Genomic DNA, 26,573 nt, shown 5'->3' with positions numbered 1-26,573 from the left:
ATTTTCCATCCAGTAATAGAATACACATTCTTCTTCTCAACACATGGAAAAATTTCCAAATTGGAATATATGTCACAAAGAAAGCCTCAACAAATTCAAAAAACTGAAATAATTTCTTGCATCTTATCATGTCACACACACAAAAAAATGAAACAAGAAATGAAAAGTAAGAGAAACAGTAGAAATTACTTGAACTCATGAGATTGCAGAATACACTACTGAACAGTGAATAGTGAAAAACTCAGAAATTAAAAAATTCCTTGAATCAAGTGAAAATGGAAATATAACATACCAGAATACAGCAAAAGCAGTCATAAGAAGAAATGTTTTTAGCACTAAGGACCAACATCAAAAAAATAACATAATGATACATCTCAAGACCTTTGAAAAATAAGAACAAAACAAAATCAATAAGAGGAAAGGAATAATAAAAAGCAGAAGTAAATGAAAGAGAGACTAAAGGAACAATATAAAAGATCAATGAAACAAGGAGATATTTCTTGAAAAGATAAAGAAAATTTGCAAACATTTGCTAAACTAGCCAAATGAAAAAGAAAGAAGACCCAGACATGGGGACAAAAAGGGAGACATTACAATACATGCCAATGAAATTCAAAGAATAATTAGGGAACATTTTGTAGACTACATGCCAATAAGTTAGAAAGTACAGAAGAAATGGACAAAATTTTAACCACATATGGCTAACCAAAATTGAACCAATAATGAGACATACATCATTACCCTATCTACATGTATGATTACACAAATGGTATGAATTTACATTGTGTATAACCATGGAAATGAAATGATGTACCCCATTTGTGTACAATGAATCAAAATGCAGCTTGTAAAAAAATAAAAGCTAAATAAAAATAATAATTAAAAAAAAAAGATCTGGGCTGGGCTCTATCCCAGTGGTAGAGTAAAAAAAAAAAAAAAAAAAAAAAAAAAAAAAATTGAACCAAGAAGATACGAAAAACTGAAATAGAGCAATAACAACTACTGAGATTGAATCAGGAATAAAATATCTCCCATCAAAGAAGAATCCATACTGGATAGCATCACTGCTGAATTTTACTTGACTTTTAAGGAAGAACTAACACCAATGCTCTTCAAACTATTCCATAAAATAAAAAGATAAGGAACCCTTCCAATCTTATTTTATGAAGCCAGTATTATAGTGCTACAAAAACCTGATAAATACACAACAAAAAAAGGCAATTATAGATCAATATCCCTGATGAACATAGGGACAAAAATTCTCAATAATACTTGCAAAATAAATTCAATAGCATGTTAAAAAGATTGTATGACATGATCAAGTTTGTTGCACTCCAGGCATGCAAGGATGGTTCAACATACATGTCAATAAAAGTTTATAAATAGTATCAAGGCAAAACATCTTAATAGATGCAGAGAGAGAGAGAGAAAAAAAGAGTGAGTAGGGGCTAAGGACAGGTAGTCCTCAAGGTCACATCCCCAGTGGCCTTCTTCCTCTAGCCATTGCCACCTGCCTATAGCTACTACCAGCAGCCAATTCAAATTATTAATATAAAAAATGGGTTAATCCACTGATAAGGTCAGAGTTCTCATAATTCAATCGTCTCACCTCTGAACATTGCTACATCACCCAACACATGAGCTTTTGGGGGAACATCCAGGTCAATGTCATAACAAAAAGTGAAGAGTTGAAAATTCAATAATCCACATAACTCTGGATCATATTTTAAATTAAATATTTTCATGATGTACATAGAAGTACATAAATAACAATTGTACACATTGTGAATTCCCAAAGTGAATATAGCTATGTAATCACCATATAATAATAAACAGAACATTATTGGAAGCCCAAATGATCTTTATTGCAAGTCTTCTGGTCTATAAGGTATGCATACATTTTTGTTTTATTCAGTAAGCATTATGTTTGAAATTTTTACTGCCTTTTTTTTTTTTTTTTTTTTTTTGGTACTGAAGATTGAACCCTGGGACACTTGACAACTACTGAGCTACGTCCTTCCCTAGCCCTTTTTGATTTTTATTTTGAGACATGGTCTCACCAAGTTACTGAAGCTGGACTTAAATTTGTGATCATCCTGCCTTGATGCCTCTTGAGTAGATAGGATTACAGGATTGAATCACTGGCTCCAGCATGATTTATTAATTAGTTAATTAATTAATTAATTAATTATGTATTTATTTATTTGGGGATTGAACTCAGGGGCACTCAACCACCGAGCCACATTCCCAGTCCTATTTTGTATTTTATTTAGAGAAAGGGTATTACTGAGTTGCTTAGTGCCTCGTTTTTGCTGAGACTGACTTTGAACTCGAGATCCTCCTGTCTCAGCCTCCTGAGCTGCTGGAATTATAGGGCACACATCACTTCTCCCTGCGATCCATTTATTTTTATGCAACATAGAGTAAGATGGCAGAGTGGAAGTAGGCAGAAAATCTCAAGTCCTCCAAAATCTAGAATGAAAGCAGTGAGTGAACAGTTGAGCAGAGGTGGATGACAGAGGAAATGCACTAAGACCTAAGGTTAGACAGAGATTTGAAGGGACTTGGAAATTCTGCTTTCTGGTACAGAAAACAGGAAATAGTTTACTAATCCTAAATCCCGACCAGGGCAGGTCAGCGGAGTATGGTAACAAAATGAGAAGGAGGAAGGGCAAAGCTGACAAACTTACTTTGGCAACAATGGTTAAGCTGGGGCAGGAATCACAAAGACACTTTGTGAGATGAGCACAGATTATCTCAAATTGCTGGTGAAAACTGTACCATGCAGTCATTTTGAAGTGACCACACCTAAACCCACCTCACTAGAAGGAATTATATTTAATCAGTTTCATTCCATTTACAGACTGCAGCAAACATTACCATAGGGAATACTATTGAAATGGGCTATTATGTGTAGAAGGATCACTCATAGCTGGAGGTTGCCATTTCCTCCTCCCTCTATCAATTACAATGGCAGTGGGATGCAGTGGAACAGAGAGCAAGTCACCCGCAGGGAGTACAGTACCCAGGGAGCAGCAACAGCCCCAGTAGTTAGTCACAATTTTACGAGCCACAGTAGATAGCAGAAGCTGCATGTGCCCCAGCAGGACTATGTGCACCACAGAAGTGGCCTAAAGATGAATGCCCTAGAGATGCCAGTCTCCATCCAGTGTACTCAGTTAAGGGCCAGCAATGGTGTGCCCTGTCAGGCAGGAGAAGTCCGCTTCCAAACCCTGTGTCCTGGTAGTGGCCCATGCATCACAGAAGTGGCCTGTCTATGAACATCCCATAGACATGGCTGCTGCCAAGAGCACCCAGAAGTGAGCCTGCCATTGTGCATTCCACAGCAGCTGGTATGCATTAGCAGTGACACTCACACCACAGAGGCAGCCTATAGGTACATGCTCTTCAGACAACAGCCACCTTTGAACACTCCCAGATGCATGCCTACCAATGCACTTGCCCCCACTGGAGGCAGACACTCCACACCTCCCGCAGGCAACCCAGAGTTACTACCACTGACCGTCACATCTCCATTATACCCACATACTCTGAAATCTACTCAGGCAAGTTCACACCTGTTCTCACATCTCTGGGAACAGGAAACATTTCTACAAGTGGTGACACCACAAGATTGCATACCCAACCAGAGAGAGAACTGGCCACAGACAATTAGAGGTTGCTCCCTCTGATCCCCCAGAAAGCTGTTTTGTGCCCAGACACACCAAAGAATGGAGGAAGTCTCCAAGATTTGCATCAGAAGTATGCCGGTTAGGTTATCACTTCCCAGACCACAGAAACTCAGAGTCCTGAGTCCTGAGTTGCTGAGGAGGTGTGAGCAATTACAAAGGCTCCCAAACCTGATGAAATCGAAACCAGAAAGGACCAGTAAGTCTCTCCATCTCAAATAGCTTGGCACAGAAAAATTTACATGTCTCTAGTATTTGCATTTGATGTCACAGATATTACCTTCAGTGTTGCTTTAATAGATTTGCCCTTATTATTTGATATTGCATCCCTTAATCCTATTCTATGTATTTCTTTTAATGTTTTGAAGCATTAATTGGAATTATTCCTTCTTTTTTCTCTTTGCTTTTTCTGTCTGTTTTCTTTTTACAGCAATAGGTCCTCTCTGTACCTGCATTTTTTTTTTTTCCTTTTCATGTCCTATAGAGTATAATGATTTTTTTTCTTTAATACTTAATTTCTCACCTGGTTCTACAGCATGTCTCTCATTTTCCAGTTAGATTAGTGGAGTTGAGGAGAAGATTTTTAGTAAGTTTTTAAAGGTTTGTTAGTATATGGCTTCATTCAGAAGTAATTGCCGTTCCTGGAGATTTAGCGTGAGTACCCCTATATACTGGTTTGAACTTTACACTAATAGATGGTGTTCAGTTGGTAGAGGATCAGAAGCCTCAGACTCAATAACTCTGACTTTATTATTTTCATACCTTAACTAGCAAAGGTAACTGATGAAATTTAACAAAATCATTGGAGAACAGCGACTTGAATCATGATTGCCCTGTGGCTGCACTATTCTGGGAACTTCCTGTGCAAAGATGCAGGTCAAGAGGGCCCAGTTGCTATGGTGACGCCTGAACAAGGAGGCTCCGTGCAAAGGCACACAGTTATATCATCCTGGACCTTGAACTCGGGCACTAACTCCTGAGGGCAGAGAATTCTGAGCATAACAAGATAACCCAAAATGTCTCACCAGTCATGTGCCCTTCAGATTGCCAGTTTTGTTGACACTTTCCCACAAATAACCTTTTGATGAAATCCATATAATAAACAAGCTGAACTAGCTCTGGGTCATTATACCTCCATCAGAAGGTCATGTCCCACCTGACCTCAGCTTTCTCTATGTGTGTCTGTCTTTTCTCAAACCCCCATCACCCTTCACTGGTGATTTCCTGAATTAATGTCCTTGGCTAAGAGATGGCACCATGGCAAAAATCCACAGGCTTTCTTATCATATTTTTTCAAAGACTATGCAGACAGATTCAAAATGTTCTATCTCTCTGGCAATGAAAAAAAAAAAAAAATGACATCACCCTTCTCCCCAAACAAAAGGTCGACAGCATTTCTTCTGGCTGTGGGCATTAGAGATTTTAGATGCCTTACTTTGGCATTCCACTTGGTCTTTTATTACCTAACCAATATTGTGTATAACCCCCAAATATACATTAAAACTGGTCAGCAAGCTATGGCATACTATCTTTCCTGAGGTGCTACAAGTCAATTGATCCCTTTGAGCTACAGGTCCTAATGACTGATGATACTGTGGACTGGAAAGGGGCTGAAGTTTCCACTGAGATACGTTCCTTGAAGTTTAGGACTCATTGACACTCTAAAACAGTTATCCTATAAACCAGCTATTAACTTATTACTGGTCTCTTGTCGAAACTGAAGACTTGAAACCTAGAGACCCAATAACTTTGGGGACTAATATTCTCATTTGGGATAGACCAAATCAGACTCACAATTATTTGACAATCTTCACTTGTCCAATGAAAATTATTTAATCAACAACATAGGAATGGTCATAAGAGATGATCTAGTGTTCAAACACAAAAGTAGATCATGTAGTCTCAGAAGTCTATGGAAAGCCTCTAAAAGGAGTTGCTCTTTGTTATGCAGGGGAGTTTCCTAGAGGAATTTATGACACATTATTCATATTCTGAGAGAAATGATCTCTACAATTAGGGTTATCCAATTAGAAAAGGTGGTACAATATTTGTCTTTGATGTTATTTGAAGTAATCAATGACACCATTTCATACCTGGAAAGCACTCTTGTAAATCTCACTTACTGAACAACATTGTTATGGATGACAGAATTACCCAAACTTCATCACTGCAGGTCAAGGTGGATCGGGCTATCGCTAATACCTTCTATGATATTTGAACCAACACCTCAGGCTATGTGGAAAGGTTAATAACAGATATTGAGTGAAAGTCTAGTGCTAAAGGATTTGTTCAGCTGACTGGGTCCAGGATCTTAAAGGCATGGGGGAGGTCAATACAATAGGTGGTCTCATTCTGTGTCCTAGAAACAGTGAGGCTTAATTAAACCCGGTTAAGAAACAAATTGAATGAATTTAGTCCCAATTTTTGTTGGTTAGATTAATCAGAGTAGTCAATAATGTGGTATACTCATGTCAAAATTTGTCATCATGGCCATGGAAACTGATTTGCATCATGTTTAGACTTTTTGTAAAATATGCAATTTGACAATACTAGGCTTTTAATAGAAAAATGTATTGAAAACTGAGTTTAAAAAAGTTTTCTCCATGTGTTAAAATTTGTTTTTTATTTGGACCATATATTTTATGTTTTATTTATTTCTTTTCTTTCTAGTTTTGATTTTAATCAAATATTGGATACTAATATCTTCTATTACTGTTCCTTCATTGGTTACCCTAAAAATTACAGCATGCATCCTTAACTATTTTCATCCTGAAACGACTGATTACGTTTACAACTTTCCCATTAATTCTAGACCCTTATAACAATGAATTCCATGAGCAACCTCTTTTGGAGAGCCAAATTCTCAATAACTAGTATGTATACAATTGCAATGTATACAATTGCAATTGCAATTGCCCTTTAATGTTGAAAAATAGGACAACATTGATAAATGTGCACATATCAATAAACCTATTATTAGATTGGTTAAGAGAGTAAAAAATTAAAGTCTGCTTCATATTTGTTAATATTATAATGCAAAAAGTGATATATTCATAGAATAGAATCCCATAGCACAATTAAGATGCATTAAATAGAGATAGATCAACATGAGACTGAAGAACATAATTTCTGATAAAAAAGTAGAACACTTTGTATAAATATACAGACTTTAGAAATATATTGAATATAAACTGACAAGCAGAAAATGTGAGCAAACATGTATAAAAGGATGCACTGCAACTATAGAAGTATGGTTATCTAAGGGAAAGGAGGAGGAGAAATGGGTGAAGGAGGGATGCAATGATGTCCTTACAATTTGATGTGTTAAAAATTATTGGTGAAATGATAGCAAAGCATTCATATTTTTAAATTTTGGCAAATGGTGCTTAAGTACATTGCTCTTTGTATTTTCTAATTACTTTAAATATTTCATATATATGTGTGTGTAGAGTTCATACAATTTGTTTTTGAAATCAGCACAGTCAGAAGGAAAGTCTACCTGTAAGTGTTGCTGCCGTTCTGGGTGTTATTATAAACTGATTTTCTAAATATATAGGTATAAATTCAGAAGCTCCAATCAAAACTAAAAATTCTGTAGCTTTGGACACAGCTTGGCATAAAAACACTGGATTCTTCATTAGAATCTGAAGTAGAAATAAGTATATGTTAATTATTTTATTTTGTTAGTCAAGAGGAATAGATATGCCCATTCATGTCAGTAATCTATAAAAATTTACCTCCCCCAATCTTAATGGAAATATATATATACATATGTAATTCTCAAAAAGTATATATGCAGTTCTACAAATAATGTACAACTAACCAATATACATATTCCATAAAATGTACACTTTCATTTTTATATGCTCTCCATACCACCTCTAAGTTTTATTTGTGGGCCTAAAAGCCACAAAGATTTGGGAAAGACTCTGCTCTTCTTAGATATATTTTGCATATTTATCTAGTTCAGCTTCTGAGCACTACCTTAATTGTATAGTGTGAATCCACTTTATTTATCTATCCCCGTAGGATTAAATACTTATATTGCATTTTATTTCCTGCTTTGATAAGCATGGATATCTAAAAAACTCCTGTGCGTGTACTCTTAGTATACTCTGATGGAGTATCTTTGGAATTATGTATCCTAGAATGGAGTTACTAGGGTATTAGGGCTTAGAATGAATATTTCATTTCTCTATCATTCTCCTGAGGTGTCTGTTTGCACTATCACCTCAGTATAGAAAACCTCCAATTTCTTTATATATCAGCTTATATTTTCCAAATTTTTTCAGAGCAATTTTCTGGGTTCTGCATGCCCTTCCAGAACTACTCCATCACTGAGAGTTACTGAACCTGGGAGGGCCTTACTCAACAAGTAAACAAGGTTACATGACTTCTGACTCTCTCATAAATTGTAGATTTTCCAAGAATTCCAAGTTCATTCTAAGAAATCTCTTGGATTTAGTTTTCTATTACCAATCTATTTATGTTGTCTAGCTTTCTTCTTAGAACAGAAATCCTTGACTTGATATTATCTAAACTATAAAATTTGAATCTACATTTTACATTATTTAAAGTTTTTCGAACAAATATTTTCACTTTTATATGTTACAAAATAGTCTTTCGCTTTTAATATTAACTACTTTTTATAAAAGGTATTTACTATGAGGGAGAACAGGCTTCATGATACACACCTGTAATCCCAGCAAGTCAGGCATCAAAGGCGGGAGGTTTGCAAATTCAAAGCCAGCCTCAGCAACTTAGTGAGACCCTACCCCAAAATTCAAAAAAAATTAAAATGTGCTAGGGATGTGGCTCAGTGATTAAGCATCCCTGGATTCAATCTCCATTACAAAAAAAAAAAAAAAAAAAAAAAAAAAAAATTCTTTTAAAAAGAAAAAAAATAAACCTTAAAACACTTATGCTCAAATTTTAAGTGCATTTTAATGTGTATTTTATTTTTTAAATATGAAAGAGGTTGTGACTAATTGTTGCCTTCTATATTGTTAAAATATGTACGTGCAGTATTCTGAAAACTTAAATTTTGATAAAATGTTAATGAATATAATGAATTATAGAAATGATGTATGTTTTGATAAAAAGAAACACTTGGCAAATAGAAGCAAGTTAAATGTTCTTATTTTACACAACTATATTCATTTATCTTAGGAAGAAATAGACTAATATAAAAATTAAAACAAATAGATGTGTATATGTGTTAAATAAGTGTGTATACATGTGAACACATTCTTCTAAAACAGTGCTAGCCTAAAGAACATTCTGTGTGTGTGTGTGTGTGTGTGTGTGTGTGTGTGTGTGTATGTGTGTGTGTATTTTTTATCAGAGTCTTAAGGAGAAAGTCATTTTGCCTAGGAAAATAAGACATGAAAAGAGAATTTTTGTTTGTTTTGGGGTGGAGAAAAGAGAGAAGGACATTTCAAGTTCACAGATAAGCATGTATGAATATGCAGTATGATAAAATATTTGATATGTCCAGGAACAAGAAAGTGATTGGAATGTGGAGAACACAGGAATAAAATTCTGAAGAAATGAGTTGATGTTATTGTGAAAGGTTTTGAAAGTCTTCTTAAAAAGGAGTGAAAACACCAACCAGAAGTACAAAGAATACTGAAAGGTAAACTGCACACAGAGGATCCCAAAACTAATCCCAAAGCTTTCAAATAGATGAAGATCAATATTAATCAACTATGTGAAAATCAAGACAGAATTAAATATAGCAAAAAACAAAATGGAGGAAACCACAAACATATTCACAATAACACTGGATGTAAATGGTGTCAACTCCCCAATTAAAAGACATAGATTAGCGGAATGGATCAAAAACAAAATCTAACTATATACCATTTGCAAGAGACTCATCTCCTAGAAGGGAACTCACAAGCTGAAGATAAAAGGACAGGAAAAAATATTCCATGCAAAAGGAGTTAAAGAACAAGCAGATGTAATCTCATATGTGACTAAGCACATTTCCAGCAAAAAATAATCAGAAGAAGAAAAGAAGACCACTGCATCCTGGTAGAGAGATCAGTCCAACAAAAGAAGATATAATGATAACAAATATATATGTCCGCAATGTCAGTGCATCCAATTACATATATAAAAAAATGCTCCTTAATACTAAATCTCAGAGAGATCGCAGTACAATAATACTGAGTGATTTAAACACACACATCCTTATCACCAATAGGCAGGTCATCAAAACATAAAATCAATAGAGATATTTCTAACCTAAATATTCTAAATCAAGTACACATAATAAACATTTAAGAATATGTCACCCAAAACAGCTGAATTTACCTTCTCAGCAGCTTATGGAACATTTTTCAAAATAAATCATTCTAGATCACAATATAAATCTTAGAAAGTACAAAAAAAAATTTAATCCCATGCATTCTCTCAGATCATAATGGAATGAAACTAGAAATCAACAGTAAGAAAAATAATGGAAACCACATAAACACATGGAGATTGAAAAATACTCTTTTAAATGAAGAAAGGATCAAAGAAGAAATCAACAACTTCTTAGAAACAAATGAGAATGGACATACAATATATCAAAATATCTGGGATAGTATAAAAGCAGTTCTAAGAGGAAAATTGATAGCATTGAGAGTCTACATTAAAAAATAGAAAGATCCCAAATAAATAAACTTATGTTCCATCTCCAGACCTTAGAAAAGAAAGAACTAATTCTAAAATAAGTAAAATATCTGAAATAATAAAGATCATAGCCAAAATTAATGAAAATTGAGGATAAAAGAACAATACACAGGATCAATGCAACAAAGAGTTGGATCTTTGAAAAATAAATATTAATAGACCCTTAGGCAAACTAATGAAAATAGAGAGGACCCAAATAGACAAAATCAGAGATGGAAAGGGAATATCTCCACAGATACTACTGAAATTCAGAGAATCATTAGACACTATTTTGAAAATTTGTACTCCAACTGGAAATCTAGAAGACATTGACAAATTTCTAGACACATATAATCTGCTTAAATTGAACCAGGAAGATACAGAAAACCTAAACACCAATATCGAGTAATGAATTTGAAACAGTTAAAAGCCTTTCAACAAAGAAAAGTCCAGGACCAGATGGATTCTTATCTGAGTTCTACCAGACATTTAAAGAAGAACTAACACCAGTCTTTCTCACATTATTCTATGAAACCAAAAGGGAAATAACTCCCAAAGGCATTCTGTAATGTCAGTATAACCCTAATTCCAGAACCAGACAAAGACCTATAAGGAAAAAAAAAAAACTACAGGCCAATATTCCTGATAAACGTACATGTAAAAATCCTAAATAAAATACTAGCAAACCACGTTAAAAACACATCAAGAAGATATATAGCATGATCAAGTGGGCCTCATCCAGGATGCAAGGTTGGTTCAACATATGAAAATCAATAAACATACTTCACCACTTAAATATAATTAAGAAAAAGAATCAGTTGATCATCCAAATAGATAAGAAAAGACCTTTGATAAAATCCAGCATCCATTCATGTTAAAAATGCTGGAGAGGGTAGGTTATGGCTCAGTGGTAGAGTGTGTACTTAGCATGTGTGAGCCACTGGGTTCAATCCTCAGTAGCACATAAAAATAAATAAAAATAAATAAAGGTGTCGTATCCATCTAAAACTAAAAAAAAAAAAAAAAAAAAAAAATTTAAATGGTGGAAACATTGGGGATATAAGAAATTAACTCAACATTTTAAAGGCTATATATGATAAACCCAAAGCCAATATACTCAACAGAGAAAGCCTACAGAATGGGAGAAAGTATATGCCAGCTGCTTCTCTGATAGGGGATTAATGTCCAGAATACATAAAGAACTCAAAAAACTCAATACCAAAAAAAAAAAAAAATCAATAAATGAGCAAAATAACTAAATAACTAAATAGACATTTCTCAAAAGAAGATACACAAATAACCAACAAATATATGAAAAAAAAAATGTTCAACATCCCAGCAGTGAGAGAAATTCAAGTCAAAACTACACTAAGATTTCATCTCACTCTAGTCAGAATGGCAATTATCAAGGACACAAATAAATAAATACTGGCAAGGATGTGGGCAAAAATTTACACTGACACATTGGGGGATTGAAACCTAATTCCTTGAATGTATGATTCTGTTATAGTGAACCCAACTACTATGTATAACTGTAATACTCTGATTAAAAAAGAGGAGAATGAGTTTTATCTGCAGAACAATCTGAGAAAGGACTTGATATGTGAAAAATAAAATTAGGTAGGTGGTATAAAAGATGAAATTATAAGAGTAGAAAACAAGTAGGGTCTCACTATTTGAAAGTTGGTATTTTTTATGCATGATGCCTGCATGATAGGTGTGTGTGCTCCATTTGACACTGCGATGAGACATTTTCCATGGAATATGGTGCATGTGGTATTATGTTAACTTCCAGAGTTATTCTCTCTCAGTTAAACGTAATAAAAAATAACGTTGATGACTACATGTTATCTCATTAAGTGCTATATTTATTTCTTTGGGGAAAAATAAACACAAAAAGCATATAAAAGCAAAATTAAAAAAAAATAGAAAGAAAATACCTAATATCAGTTTCTGACAGTAGCCAAACTCTTGGCAATGCCAGTTGAGGGAGATGGGTCCTGGTTCTCATTATATGAAAAAAGAATACTTTAATTAAGAGATTCCAAAAGTTTCACCCAGATTTAAGTTTAACACTTTATGACTACTTCTTAAGTTCACTATTAGAAAATTGCACAGATCAACTTAGTTGGTTTTCCACATAAAATAATTTACTTTACCCAAATAGCAGCCAACAAGTCCTTAATACCAGGTCCAAATTTCTTATCTTTAAGGTTGTCACTAAACAAATAAGTCTGTTGTTTACGTTTTACAGCTCTTATTCTTGTTGTACCTACATGTTAACAAGTAAAATAATTTTATGACATGTTCAAATAAGTAAAATACATATACATACATATGCACCCTAATAAATCCAGTTTGTACTGAAAAGGAACATGAGTTATTTTTAAACATCCTAAAGTTAATCCAATTAAGTAAAAGACACATTCTTCTAAGGCAGTGCTGTCCTAAAGAACATTTTGTGATAATGAAAAATTTCCACATTAACACCATCCAATACTCTAACCACTAGTTATACATATGCCTACTAAGTACTTGAAATGTAGTTTCTATTACCAAGTAAATTAATTTTTAATTTAATTTTTAATTTAACTTGTTTTAAAATTTAAATGGGCACATTTGACAAGTGGCTAACTTATTTGAATGCACAGACATAAAACATGAAAAAATAATATCTAATCCTTCTAAAAATTATTTGTGCCAATGAAATGCACAATCAAGAATCAGATTTCTCTGACCTTACAGATGCTTTTTAGTGCTTCCACATCACTTTAATAGTGATTTCATGTTACCAAAGTTCTATGACATATTTCACATTGAACCATTCTAAGTAAACAGATACATTTATATATATATATATATATATATATAATTCATGTTTTAAAAGATAATTATAAACACTAGAAATAAAGCATTTTTTAAAATAATGAGAGTAAAAAATTTACTAATCAAATTATGATTGACATATAAAATATTTGGAGGCAGGGTTGCTTCATTTGTTCAAAAAAAGACGCACAAGTCACTGTATCTCTATGGAGAAAACACCACCATGTTCACAAGGAGATGTAGTTTAGCCATGCTCTGAACTCATGGGAGGTAGGGGTAAGTACTAAACTTTAATTAATAAATTATATTTTTATAGTCACCTGGTATATCGTGTGGAAAGCATAACAATGGTATTAATGTAGACCATGCAAGAAGACCGGCAACAAAAAAATCAATCGACCAAACAAACTGCCATTTCCAATGACCATCATCGTCCTCAGAGCTTTAATAAAGAAAAATGAAAATTTTCAGTTTTGGGCTTTTTATTAAAAATAAAACCATGATAAAACAGAAAGAGAGAAATTTTTCTGTTAATTTGTAATTAATTAATTTGTAATTTGTCACTATTGTTTGTTGGTTTTTATTGGCAGGGAGTACTTGGTAGTCTCTCATTTAAATGTTTCTTTTTGTCTTCCAGGATCCTAATTTTTTTCCCATTGTTCTACATCAATTAGGAAGAGAAAATTTCTTATTTGTCCCTATGTAATTGTTTTTTTCCACCAGAAGCTATGCATTTAGAAGACAATTTAATTCTTAGCAGTCCCTTCTCTGAACTCTTACATTTGGTGTAATTTTATCTTTCCAGTGATTTGGACAAATCCTCTTTGGATACCTGTTAGTCTGTCTTTTGCCTTCCCTGCAGTTTTTCTTGCTGTGCCTTTGTTTCTCACAGATCTTGCAGTGGACAGGGAAGGATGGGAATAAGAAAGAACCTGTGTAGGATTTGTTGACTTTCTCTTCTTTCTCATAGTAATTTTGAGGTTAAGGCTAAAGCCATGATTTTCAGGAGAATTTTTATCATTTAGGGAGATCAGGGGAAGTTGATTGATAAACAACCACCCATGTTTTCAGCTCCACACACATTCTAGACAGTGTCCAACCAGTCATTTTTGGAAAATTCCCATGTCTACAGGAACCTCAGTTTCGGAGGAGCTGGTGTCTCACAGGTGACTATTGCCAACCAAAACCTGATCAGTACTAGTTCATAGAACTTGCCTTCCATAAAATATGGAAAATGTTGCCACTCTTGTCCATTGCTAACAATATTCCTGAATACAAATTCCAGCAAGCAATAACATGGGGTTATTCAATCTTAACTTCTGTTATCCTCTTTTCATCTCTATTTGAATATGCTACATCCAGGGAATTTTAACTCCTGATTACCACTGGAGCTGTATGTTCCCTTGCTGCTTATAATATTCATAATCTTTTTTTCCACTGTTAAACCCAGGTATGTACTCCTTTACAGTACTATATACTGTATATATGTACTATATACAGTATAGTACATATTATATGATTATTACTTGTTTTAATTGTATACCTAAACGAATCAGGGTCTTCACCTAAAAAAAATACAAACTATAAGCAAAAACTGTGATATGACACGTTTATCAGATAAATTTAGAAATCAAGAGGTTTTCCTACTACTAGAACTGTTTGGAAAATGAAATAATATAATGATTCTATACATAAACTGACAAAGTATACAAAATGCTTAGAAATAGGCTTAATGGGATAAGCTCAATAAAAATATAATAAAACTTTACTGAACAGCATAAAACAAGAGCAGGCATAATAGCATAATGGGCCATTTTATTGCATGGGAAGATAATTACTCCTAACTTGACACATAAATTCAATTCGAATAAAAATGTTTCAGTTGTAGTCTGAGATTATGATGTTTACCTGGAAGATAATTTTGCAAACAAAGTCCCTGATATTTGATGAGAAACAATAAGTGGGAGTATTTCAAATACTAAATCATAAAATAAAACTTTTAAAATGATAAAAACCTGTAGTTTGACATGAAAAATTGAAAACTATATTGGGTTTACAGACTGGAAAGATAGGAAGGAAACCTGTACATACAATGAAGTTTAATTTCTGATAAAGATAATTTTTAGTATCAGTTAAGAAACAGAATGATTTATGAATATCAGTACAATTAGCCCTTTGACAGAAAAATAGAAGCTTGGACTATGTATCATACCATATACATAAATATATTGCAACTGAGTGTGAAATTTAAGCATAATTACAAAAGTACTGGAGAAAATATAATCAACTATTTAATAATTCTGTAGATGATAAGAACTTTTTAAGCAAGACAAAATACTGAAATTTTATGAAAGGACAAATAGATGTGTTTGACTACATAAGAACTTTTAACATTTACATAATAAAAGACTCTATATACCAAGCTTAAAGAAAAATTGGGAAAAAGTTTTCGACTTATATCTAGCAAACAATATCTACACCACATGAAGAACTTTTTTAATTAATAAATTAATTAATTGGAACTGGGGATGGAATTCAGGAACACTTTATCACCAAGCTACATCCCCAGCCCTTTTTATTTTTTATTTTGAGACAGGTTCTTACTAAGTTATCCAGGCTGGCCTCAAACTTGTTATCCTCCTGCCTTACTCTACTGAGTTGCTGAGATTACAGATGTGAGTCACCATACCTGGCTATGAAGAACTTTTATAAATCTATATAAACAATGAGCAAATATAAAACCAAGAAGGGAAATAAGTATTAAATTAAAACTTGTAAAAGAGTGGTGGCTAATATACATAATCATGCATTAGTAATTCAGGAATATAATTTAATAAACTTTAAATAATGTGAGAAGAGTTTAAAGAAATATGAACATGAAGAAGTGGGATTCTGGGTCTAGCAATAGCAGAGAACCCATATCACCTTCAGATCTCCAGATCTGAAGAGAAAAAGAGAATATAAGTTACATAAACTGTCTAAATAGTTATTACCATAAAGACCATGGAAGAGGAAATGTAGCCTCCTGAGGTACAGGGTAAAGGGTGGAGGAAAGTAGAGAATGATACTATGCAGCACACAGAACACATTCATCACCATCTATATTTTTGCCTAAGAAATATATTCTTACTATTTTCTTGGGGGAAAAAATCCTTGGTTAAAGAAACCTTTTCTAAATTCGTATTTGTGTTTAACTGACATACAAAAACATAAAAATAACACATATTGATGGCATCCCAAGTGATATTCTTTTTTTTTTTTATTGTAAACAAATGGGATACATGCTGTTTCTCTGTTTGTACATGGCGTAAAGGCATACCATTTGTGTAATCATAAATTTACATAGGGTAATGTTGTTTGATTCATTCTGTTATTTTTTCCCTTCCCCCCACCCTCCCAAGTGATATTCTGATGCATGTACACCTTGTGTAATGTAAACATACTTATCACCTCAAATATTTATCATTTCTTTAAGGTGAAAACATTCAAAATCATTTCTTCTAGCTTTTTGATATATCCAGTACATTTTCATTATCTACAGTCACCAGAATATCTAGGTCCTACTAAACTTAGTACCTATTGTTCAAGCCTTTGCCATCCCTTCCTTTCCCCTATGCTTCCCAGCTTCTGGTAACCAAAATTATACACATAAGTTATATGAGATTAAGTTTTTTATATTCCACATAAGTGAGATCCTATGGTATATATCTTTCTGGATTAGCTTTATTTTAATTAACATGATTTCCAGTTTCATTCATGTGGTTGTAAAATGACAGGATTTCATTCCCTGTGAAGGCTGAATAGTATTGCACTCTATGTGTTCCACATTTTCTTTATTCATTCAATAGTTGATGGGTATTTGTGTTGTTTCCATTTATTGGCTATTGTGAATTAGCACTGCAATAAAGATGTGAGTGCAAATGTCATACTGATTTAATTTCTTTTGGATACATACTCACTTATGGGATTGCAGAATCACATAGTAATTCTATTTTTATTTTTTGAGAAACCTCCAAGTAGGTTTCCATAATAGCTATCTCAAATTTACATTCTGTTTTAGTCAGAATTTTTTTCACTGCTGTGACTAAAAGACCCAACCAGAACAATTTTAGAGGAGAAAGTTTATTTGAGGGTTCATGGTTTCAGAGGTCTCAATCCATAGATAGCAGGTTCCATTCCCTGGGGCTCAGGTGAGGCAGGGCGTCATGGCAGAAGAATGTGGTGGAGGGAAGCACTTCACACGATGACCAGAGAGCAGAGAGAGACCACATTCACCAGATACAAAATATATACCCCCAAAGGCACGCCTCAATGACCCACCTCCTCTAGCTATGCCCTACCTGCCTTCAGTCTCCATTCAATTAATCCCATCAGAGGATTAACTCATTGATTGGGTTAAGGATCTCATAAACCTATCATTTCTCCTCTAAACCTTCTTGCATTGTCACACACAGGAGATTTTGGGGGACACCTCACATCTAAACCATAACCTTCTGCACCTGGTCCCCAAAAGTTCATGACCATCTCACAATGCAAAACACATTTTATCAATTTCCAAGAGTCCTCATAATCTCATTGCCCAAAAGTTCAACTCCGAAGTCACCTGTGAGACTCAGGGCAAGCTTGCATTCTGAGTTCCTGTAAAATTCAAAAGCGATTTACAAGTATCCAATATATAAAAGTACAGAATATACATTTTTATTCACAAAAATAGGGGCATAGAAAGAGGGATGGAATTCCTTAACATTGTAAAGGCCATCTATGCTAAGCCCATGGCTAATATCATTCTAAATGGTGAAAAACTGAAAGCATTCCCCCTAAAAAATGGAACAAGGCAGGGATGCCCTCTTTCACCACTTCTATTCAATATCGTCCTTGAAACTCTAGCCAGAGCAATTAGACAGACCAAAGAAATTAATGGGATACAAATAGGAAAAGAAGAACTCAAACTATCCCTATTTGCTGATGATATGATTATCAACATATGGTCAGAGGAACCAGTCAATTCCACCAGAAAACTTTTAGAACTCATAAGTGAATTCAGTAAAGTAGCAGGATATAAGATCAATGCACATAAATCTAATGCATTTTTATACATAAGTGATGAATCTTTGGAAAGAATAATTAGGAAAACTATCCCATTCACAATACCCTCAAAAAAAATAAAATACTTGGGAAACAATCTCACAAAAGAGGTGAAAGACCTCTACAATGAGAACTACACAACACTAAAGAAAGAAATTAAAGAACACCTTAGAAGATGGAAAGATCTCCCATGTTCTTGGATAGGAAGAATTAATATTGTCAAAATGGCCATACTACCAAAAGTGCTATACAGATTCAATGCAATTCCAATTAAAAGCCCAATGATGTACCTTACAGAAATAGAGCAAGCAATTATGAAATTCATCTGGAAGAATAAGAAACCCAAAATAGCTAAAGCAATCCTTAGCAGAAAGAGTGAAGCAGGGGGTACCGCAATACCAGATCTTCAACTCTACTACAAAGCAATAGTAACAAAAACGGCATGGTATTGGCACCAAAATAGACAGGTAGATCAATGGTACAGAATAGAGGACACAGACACGAACCCAAATAAATACAATTTTCTCATTCTAGACAAAGGGAGCAAAAATACGCAATGGAAAAAAGATAGCAAATGGTGCTGGGAGAATTGGAAATTCATATGCAACAGAATGAAACTAAACCCAAATCTCTCACCATGCACGAAACTAAACTCAAAATGGGTTAAGGACCTCGGAATCAGACCAGAGACCCTGCATCTTATAGAAGAAAAAGTAGGTCCAAACCTTCAACTTGTTGGCTTAGGATCAGACATCCTTAACAGGACTCCCATAGCACAAGAAATAAAAGCAAGAATCAATAACTGGGAGAGATTCAAACTAAAAAGCTTTCTCTCAGCAAAGGAAACTACCAGCAATGCAAAGAAAGAGCCTACAGAGTGGGAGAAAATCTTTACCAATCATACTTCAGATAGAGCACTAATCTCCAGAATCTATAAAGAACTGGGGGAAGGGAAAAAATACAGAATGAATCAAACACCATTACCCTATGTAAATTTATGATTACACAAATGGTATGCCTTTACGCCAATGTACAAACAGAGAAACAACATGCATCCCATTTGTTTACAATAAAAAAAAAAAAAAAAAAAAAAAAAAGAGGGATGGGACCAAAGCAAGGCTGAAACAGCTGGGTAAACAAGTCCTGTAGTTATGTGTCCAGCATCTGGAGCACATGACATTGTGATGTTCTGTCCAAAGGGCTTGTGTAGCTCCACCCCTCTGCCTTGTTGATTGCAGCTCAAGTGGCCTTTCTGTTGGGTTGTCCTCCAGCTTTCCTAGGACAATGTCCCACATTACTGGCATTTCCTAATCAAGGGGGTCTCTGTTGAAATCATGTTTCATAATTTTAGTTGTAGAGATCTTTCACTTCTTTGGTTAAGTTGATTCCTAGGTATTTCTGTAGCTATTGTCTATGGCATTGCTTTCTTGATTTCTAGTTCAGATAATTTGCTATTGACATATAGCAACATTGTGTTTTGATTATGTACTCTGCAACTTTGCTGAATTTGTTCCTTAGTTATAATAATAGCTTTTTGGAGAAGTCTTTGGGGCAGTTCTATATATATGATCATATCATCTGTGGACAATAGTGATTTGACTTCTTCAGTTTTTACACCCTTTCTTTATTCTCTTACATTATTTTTCTGACTAGAACTTGCAGTATAACATGAAATAAGAGTGGTGAAATGGCATCCCTGTATTGTTCTATATCTTAGAATTATTTTAGTTTTTCCATATTTGGTATCATGTCAGTTGTTAATCTGTTATGAACAAACTTTATTATGTTTAAGTACATTTTTATAGCTAAATTGTTGAGAATTTTTAACACGAAGCAATATTGAATTTTATCAAATGTTTTTTCCGCACCTGAGAGATGATGTCTTTTGTCCTTTATTTTATTGATGTATATTACATTTATTGATTTGGCTACACTGAACTAGGTATATTGATTTGGGTATACTGGTTTTGCTATGTTGGGTTACTATTTACATTTGTTTCAACAATTTTTAAAATTTTTGTTTCTTGATTCTTCTGACCTATTGGTTGTTCTAGAATAAGATATTTCCTTTTATTTTATAATTTCCAGTTTTTTTCTTATTATTTGTTTCTAGTCTTATTGTACAGTAGTCAGAAAAAATACTTCATATGATTTCAATTTTTTAAAATTTTTTGAAACTTGCTTGGTGATCTATTACATGATTTATAGTGGAGAATGGGCCAAGTGCTGTTGAGAAGAGTCTGTATTCTGAAGTCATTGGATGAAATGTTCCAGAGATGTCTGTTGGGTCCATTTGGTCTTGAGTGCAATTTAACTCAACTTTTTCTTTGTTGATGATCTGTCTGGTTGGCCTGTGCATTGCTGAAAGTGAGGTGTTATGAATACACTACTACTATTCTATTTGAGTCTCTCCCTTTATGCCTATTGATATTTGCTTTATATATTTGGATTCACTGATACTGGAGGCAAATGGATTTAGTGTTGTTATTTCCTTTTGTTGAATTGATCCCTCTTGTCATTATAAAATGATCTTCTCTTTTTATTGTTTTGTATGTAAAAACTATTTTATCTGAAGTAAGTACCACTGCTCCTGCTTTCTTTTGTTTTCCATTTGCATGTAATGTTTTGTTCCGTGTCTTTACTTTTAGTCTGTATGTGTGTTCTCAGAGAGTGTTTCTTGTAAGCAACACATACTTGAGTCTTTTTTCTTTCTTCTTCTCCTTCTCCTTCTTTGTTTGTTTTATCTAATCTGTCATTTTCTGTCTTTCAATTGTTAAGTTGAATCCATTTACATTAGGATAATAATTGGTAGATAAGGTCTTACTAAAATGACTTTGCAACTTGATTTCTAATTTTATTACACGTCCTTTCTTCTCCATCTTCCTTCTTTTTAAGAGAATTAAACTCTAGTTGGGTGTTTAGTTTGCTTGCTTATAATTTTTTGTGTATTACAGATTTGTGCTTTATTTTTATCATGAAGCTTACCTTAAACATATATTCATTATAGCAAGCTATTTTTAAATGATAGCAACTTACCATGATTGTAAAGTTAAGAAAGGAAACAAAAAAGAGAGAAATTATACAAATAAATATCTAAACATTTTAGCTCCATTCCTTTCACATTCTAAATTTTTGACGTCCCATTTTACATCTTTAATGTAGTTATTATTGTTAAGTGTTTTCCATTTTAGTCTTAGTACTAAGGGTATAAATGTTTTATGTGCCATGTTTACAAAAATATAGCATCATGAATTTGTCCATATAATTACTCTTACCTAAGTTTTATATCTTCCCATTTTTTTCTTACTCATTAATATCTTTTTCTTTTAGTTTGAGAAACTTTTTTTAGCATGTCTTAAAAGATAGATCTGATGGTGATATATTGTCTCAGATTTTGGGAATGTTTTTTGATCTCATTTTCATTTCTAAAGGATAGCTTTGCTGGGTATCTAGAGGATAGTTTCTTAATTATTTGAAGGATTTTTTTTTTCTTTTTGTATTGTAAAACTTTATTCCACTCTCTCCTGTCCTACAAGTTTTCTACTGAGAATTATAGTATCAGATAAACTGGGACGCTCTTGTCTGTTATTTATTTTCTCTTGCTGCCTTGGGAATATTTTCTTTGAACTCAAACCTTTGAGTGCTTGATTGTAATATATTTTGTGTAGACTCGGTTTAATGAAATTTGACATGATTTTTGACCCCACCATACTTGAATAATTACATTCTTCTCTAGGTTTGAGTAGTATTTGTCCTATCTTTGAATAAATTTTCTACACTTTTGACATTCTCAAGTTTTGACTGAATTCCAATAAACCTAGTATTTGCTCTTTTAATCATGTTCCAAACTTTTCATAAGCTTCCTTTTCTCATCATTCTTTGTCTTCCACTCCTACTGTCTATTCAAACAACCTACATTAAAGCTCACTAATTCTTCTGCTTGACCCTATATTGCTCTTGATGCCTTCTATGTTTTTAATTTCAATTAATTTAGTTTTCAGCTCAAGGATTCATTTTGTTTGTTTCAATTTTTCTGTTAAGTTTCTCTCACAGTATTTAAATTCTCCTCCTGAGCATTTGTCCATATTGGTAGATATACGGCCAGATTCTGTGCCTTATTTTGACCTGTAGGTTAGGTCATATTTCCCTAGAACTTTTTGATGCTTCTTTGTGTGTGAAATCATCTATGCATTGAAGAATTATATATTTATTCCAACCTTATTAATATGGCTGTGTTTGTATCTATCATTCCAAAATTTGAGTCAATAGTCACTTCTCCTATTTGATCACTAGATGGTTCCCTAAATTCAAGTTTTCCAAGTGTCCATTGTTATTGTGATGTAGCTGTTTTAGAGCAACTCAACCCAGGATTGTCCTAAATTTTAAGTTGATGCATTGTTTCCCATTAATTTTGGGAATATCTAAAAATGGTAACCCATCACTCCAGCCCTTTCCAGTCACAGTGGAGAACAGCCTCAGGTTCCTATTTCATGAGTGGGTACCCATCTCCTTTTCTTCTGTCAATTATTCTGTGTTGTACTGCCTGGGTTTAGGGAGGAATGTAGTGGTCAGTCCAATGGCCATCAATATTGCAAAACTGGATTCTACCTTGAGTCCATAGCCTGCCAAGACCCCCATGGCAATAGGGCAGGGCCAAGGACCACACAACCGTGATCTGCCAACTGCTGTGGAGGACTCATGGCCCCAGACTGTTGCCACCAGCCACAGGTAAATGCTGACTGTAATTAAATCCAATAAACTAATGTATGTCTATACCTGGCATAGAGCTGTTCCAGAGACTCTGTCCACAGGCACTGAGTTGGGCATATAGCTGTTAGGATCTTGATAGTGTTTGGTTTCAGTAGCCTGACACTGAATTCCAAGTCAAAGTCCTGTTTTAAATGCCCTAATTTCCCAAAATGGAGTCTCATTCGACACAATCTTGAGCACTATATGTTGCTCAAGTGGGAGTGGTGTTGGTGAAGACAGTCCTTGTGGCACCAAGACCGATTCTCAGCTGGATCATATATAAATATCACTGCAGTAGGGACCTGCTCAGTCTTCTGGAGGGGCATGCCCAGGCTTACTCTAAGGCTAATAACCTGATACAGGTTGAACATGAGTCTACTCTACCAGGGCACAGGTTTCATAGGTTTCTGCCTGACGTTGGGGCAGTTCTAGAGTATTTGTTTGCTCTGCATTGTACATAATGGCCTTTGGTTTTCATCCAGTGCAGCTTTCACTGTAGCCACGAATAATAAAATCACAGTGCCTATGTCCAATAAATAATTAAAACAAAAACTTAATAATACATACATATATATATTTATGTAGCAGAATGAGCAAAATAAAAATTAGAGAAGTAAATGCAAAAAAATTTAAAAAACAGAGAATCAGCAAAGTAAATAATTGATTTTTGGAAAAAAAATCAACAAAATTGGCAAAACTTTAGATAGAAAATTTAGAAAAACACTCAAATAACAAAAATTGGAATTGAAACAGAGATGTTACAATGGATTCCATAGATATAAAGGAGATAATAAAAGACTTGTGAATAATTATTCTGACAAAAAAAATTGGTAGCACAGAAAAATTAGACCAACTTCTAGAAACATAAAATCTACCAATATTGAATCATGTAGAAATAAAATATTTGAAAACACCTATAACTATTAAACAGAAGAGTTGGTAATCAAAAATCTTCCAAAGAAAGTTCCAGAACAAGATGACATCATTAGAGAATTCTATCAAATATTTAAACATGAATTAAGAACAATCCATCTATAACACTTCCAAAAAATTTAATAGGGAACACTTCCAAATTCATATTTTTATTACTCTTACAAAAAATCAGATAAAGATACTACAAAAAGAACTGTAGAAAAATATTCCTGATGAATATTGGTGGAAAGACCATCATCAATGTACTAGTAAACCAAATTCAATAACATATTAAAAAGATTATACAACATAATTATTTGAGATTGATTTACTGTAATGCAAGGATGGATCAACATATAAAAATAAATCAGTGTAATACATCACATTAACAAAACAGAGAAAAAAACAGATCTAGTTCAGTTGCTAAAGAAAAATTTTGACAAAATTAAATGAAGAACAGAAGAAATTACCTCAAAAAAATAATAACCATATAAGAAAAGTCCACAGTTAACATCATACTCAGTGAAAAACAGAAATCATTTCTTCTGAGGGTCTGAGTCAGAGATATCAGGCAAGAAAAAGAAATTAAAGGCATTCAAGTTGGAAAGGAAGATGTAAAATTATCTTCATTCACAGATGACATGATCGTCTATGTAGAAAAACCTAAGTATTACACACATGTACACATAAACTGCTCAGTAAACAAATTTAGTAAAGTTGCAAAAGACAAAATAACACAAAAACACCTTGTTATTTTATACAAGAAATGAAAGACTTCCATCTGAAAAATTACAAAACATTGACATGAGAAATTGAAGTTCTAAATACTGGAAAGATGTCTACATTTATGGAATGAAATTTTAGTATATAAATCCTCTAATAAAGCACACAGTGAATGTCTCAAGGCATTGGATTTGACAATTATTTCTTCCACAGGCAACAAAGTAATAATAGTGTACTACATCCAAATTAAAAACTTCCATGTAGAAGGAAACATTAATCAGAGTAGAAAAGTAATCTAAAAATGGGAAAAAAATATTTGCTAACCATATCTTCAAAGCAGTAACATCCAGAATACATAAAGAACTCCTTGGGCAAAGGACTGGAATAGACATATCTCAAAAGAAGATACACAAATGATCAAATGAAAAGGTGGTCAACATCACTAATCATCAGGGAAATGCAAATCAAAGTCATAATGGCATATTACCTCATACCCAATAGTATGGCAACTATGGAAACAACAAAATAATAACACAGAAGTTAACAAGTGTTAAAGAGGATGTGGGAAATTGTAACCCTGCTTATAGTTTGTTGCAATTATAAAATGGTCCAGTCAGTATCAAAAAACAGTGTGAAAGTTCCTCAAAAAATTAAAAGTACCAAATGATTTAGTAGTGATATACCACAGAATTTTATTAAGTTTTCAAAAAGAAGGAAATACTGTCACATGCTATAACATGGACAAAAATTTAGGCTGTTTTTCTAAGGGAAGCAAGCCAGTCACAGAATAAATCCTTCATGATTCCAGTTATATGAAATATCTAAACCAGCCAAACTCGTAGAAAGAGGAAGTAGAATGATGGTTACCAGGGACTGGGGTAGGGGGAAAGAGAGTTTTCAAATGGGTATAGATTTAGTTGTGCAAGATGAGAAAGTTCTAGATACTGTTGTAAACAGTGTGCATATAGTTAACACTACTGTACTGTACACTTAAAAATGGTTAAGATGTTGTGTGTTTTTTACCACCAAAAAAATGAGAAATCAGTTGTAAGGTTTTCGTAGTAATAGTTTTAATTATATCTCAAGCAGTAAAATATATAAATGTGTGTTTAAAATGTACTTATTTTTAGATATATGTGCATATCAGTCACTTTTGCTTAAACTTTTTCCACAAAATGTTTGTTACAAATTATATATATATATATATATATATGTTTTATTATAAGCTATGTTATCTATTCAAAGAACATTTTATGCAATGTAATCTAAAAGTACATGGCAAGAAAATGGCTTACCTTTCATGAAAACTGTGATTCTTAGGGGCCTTAAGTAGTGGTGCTCCCATTATATAACCTAAACCATATCCCAATGTTGATGAAGCATCCCCAAGACCTAGAAAATGAATACTGAATATGAAGCAACTTTATAAGCCAGCTTTGTCATAAGATAATAAGAATGACCTAAATGGATTATTTCTGTAGGCTTTTTTTTATAGCATTCTGTATTAGCTCAGAGAAACAGACTAATAGGAGAAACGTATGTATGGGAAGGCAGAAGAGAGAGAGATGAAGAGAGAAAAAGAGAAAGAGATTTTAAAGAATAGGCTCATACAATTATAGGACTGAACAAGTAACAAATCTGTAGAGCAGGCTATCACTGGAAATTCAAGTGAGAAGTTGACATTGCAGACTTGAGGTAGAATATCATCATCTTTTTCAGGAAAACTCAGTATTTACTGTCATTATCTTAAATTGATTGGATTAAGCCTATCCACATCATGGAAGCTATGTGTTTTATTCAAAGTCTATCCATCACATCTAAACCAATATCATCACAGAGACATTTAAACTAGTGTTTGACCAAACAACTAGGTGTCATAACCTAGACAAGTTGTCATATAAAAGTGACCATTATGCATACTATTTGATC

The 26,573-nt window shown here is 33.6% G+C and overlaps 1 protein-coding gene across 1 annotated transcript in view; it reads right to left on the bottom strand.

Moving 5' to 3' along the window:
- SLCO6A1 (solute carrier organic anion transporter family member 6A1) overlaps nucleotides 1–26,573 on the bottom strand; it is a gene marked incomplete at both ends in the record, with an annotated part of 102,377 nt that overhangs the window by 48,837 nt on the left and 26,967 nt on the right. The window contains 2 exons of the mRNA XM_079145162.1: nucleotides 7,189–7,333; nucleotides 12,509–12,621. Coding sequence (XP_079001288.1) covers nucleotides 7,189–7,333; nucleotides 12,509–12,621 — 258 coding nt within the window. The remainder of the gene's footprint in view (nucleotides 1–7,188; nucleotides 7,334–12,508; nucleotides 12,622–26,573) is intronic.

Source organism: Sciurus vulgaris, assembly GCF_902686455.1.
Source record: "Sciurus vulgaris genome assembly, chromosome: 6".
NCBI lineage: Eukaryota > Metazoa > Chordata > Mammalia > Rodentia > Sciuridae > Sciurus > Sciurus vulgaris.
This window is presented reverse-complemented; position numbering and strand designations above follow the sequence as displayed.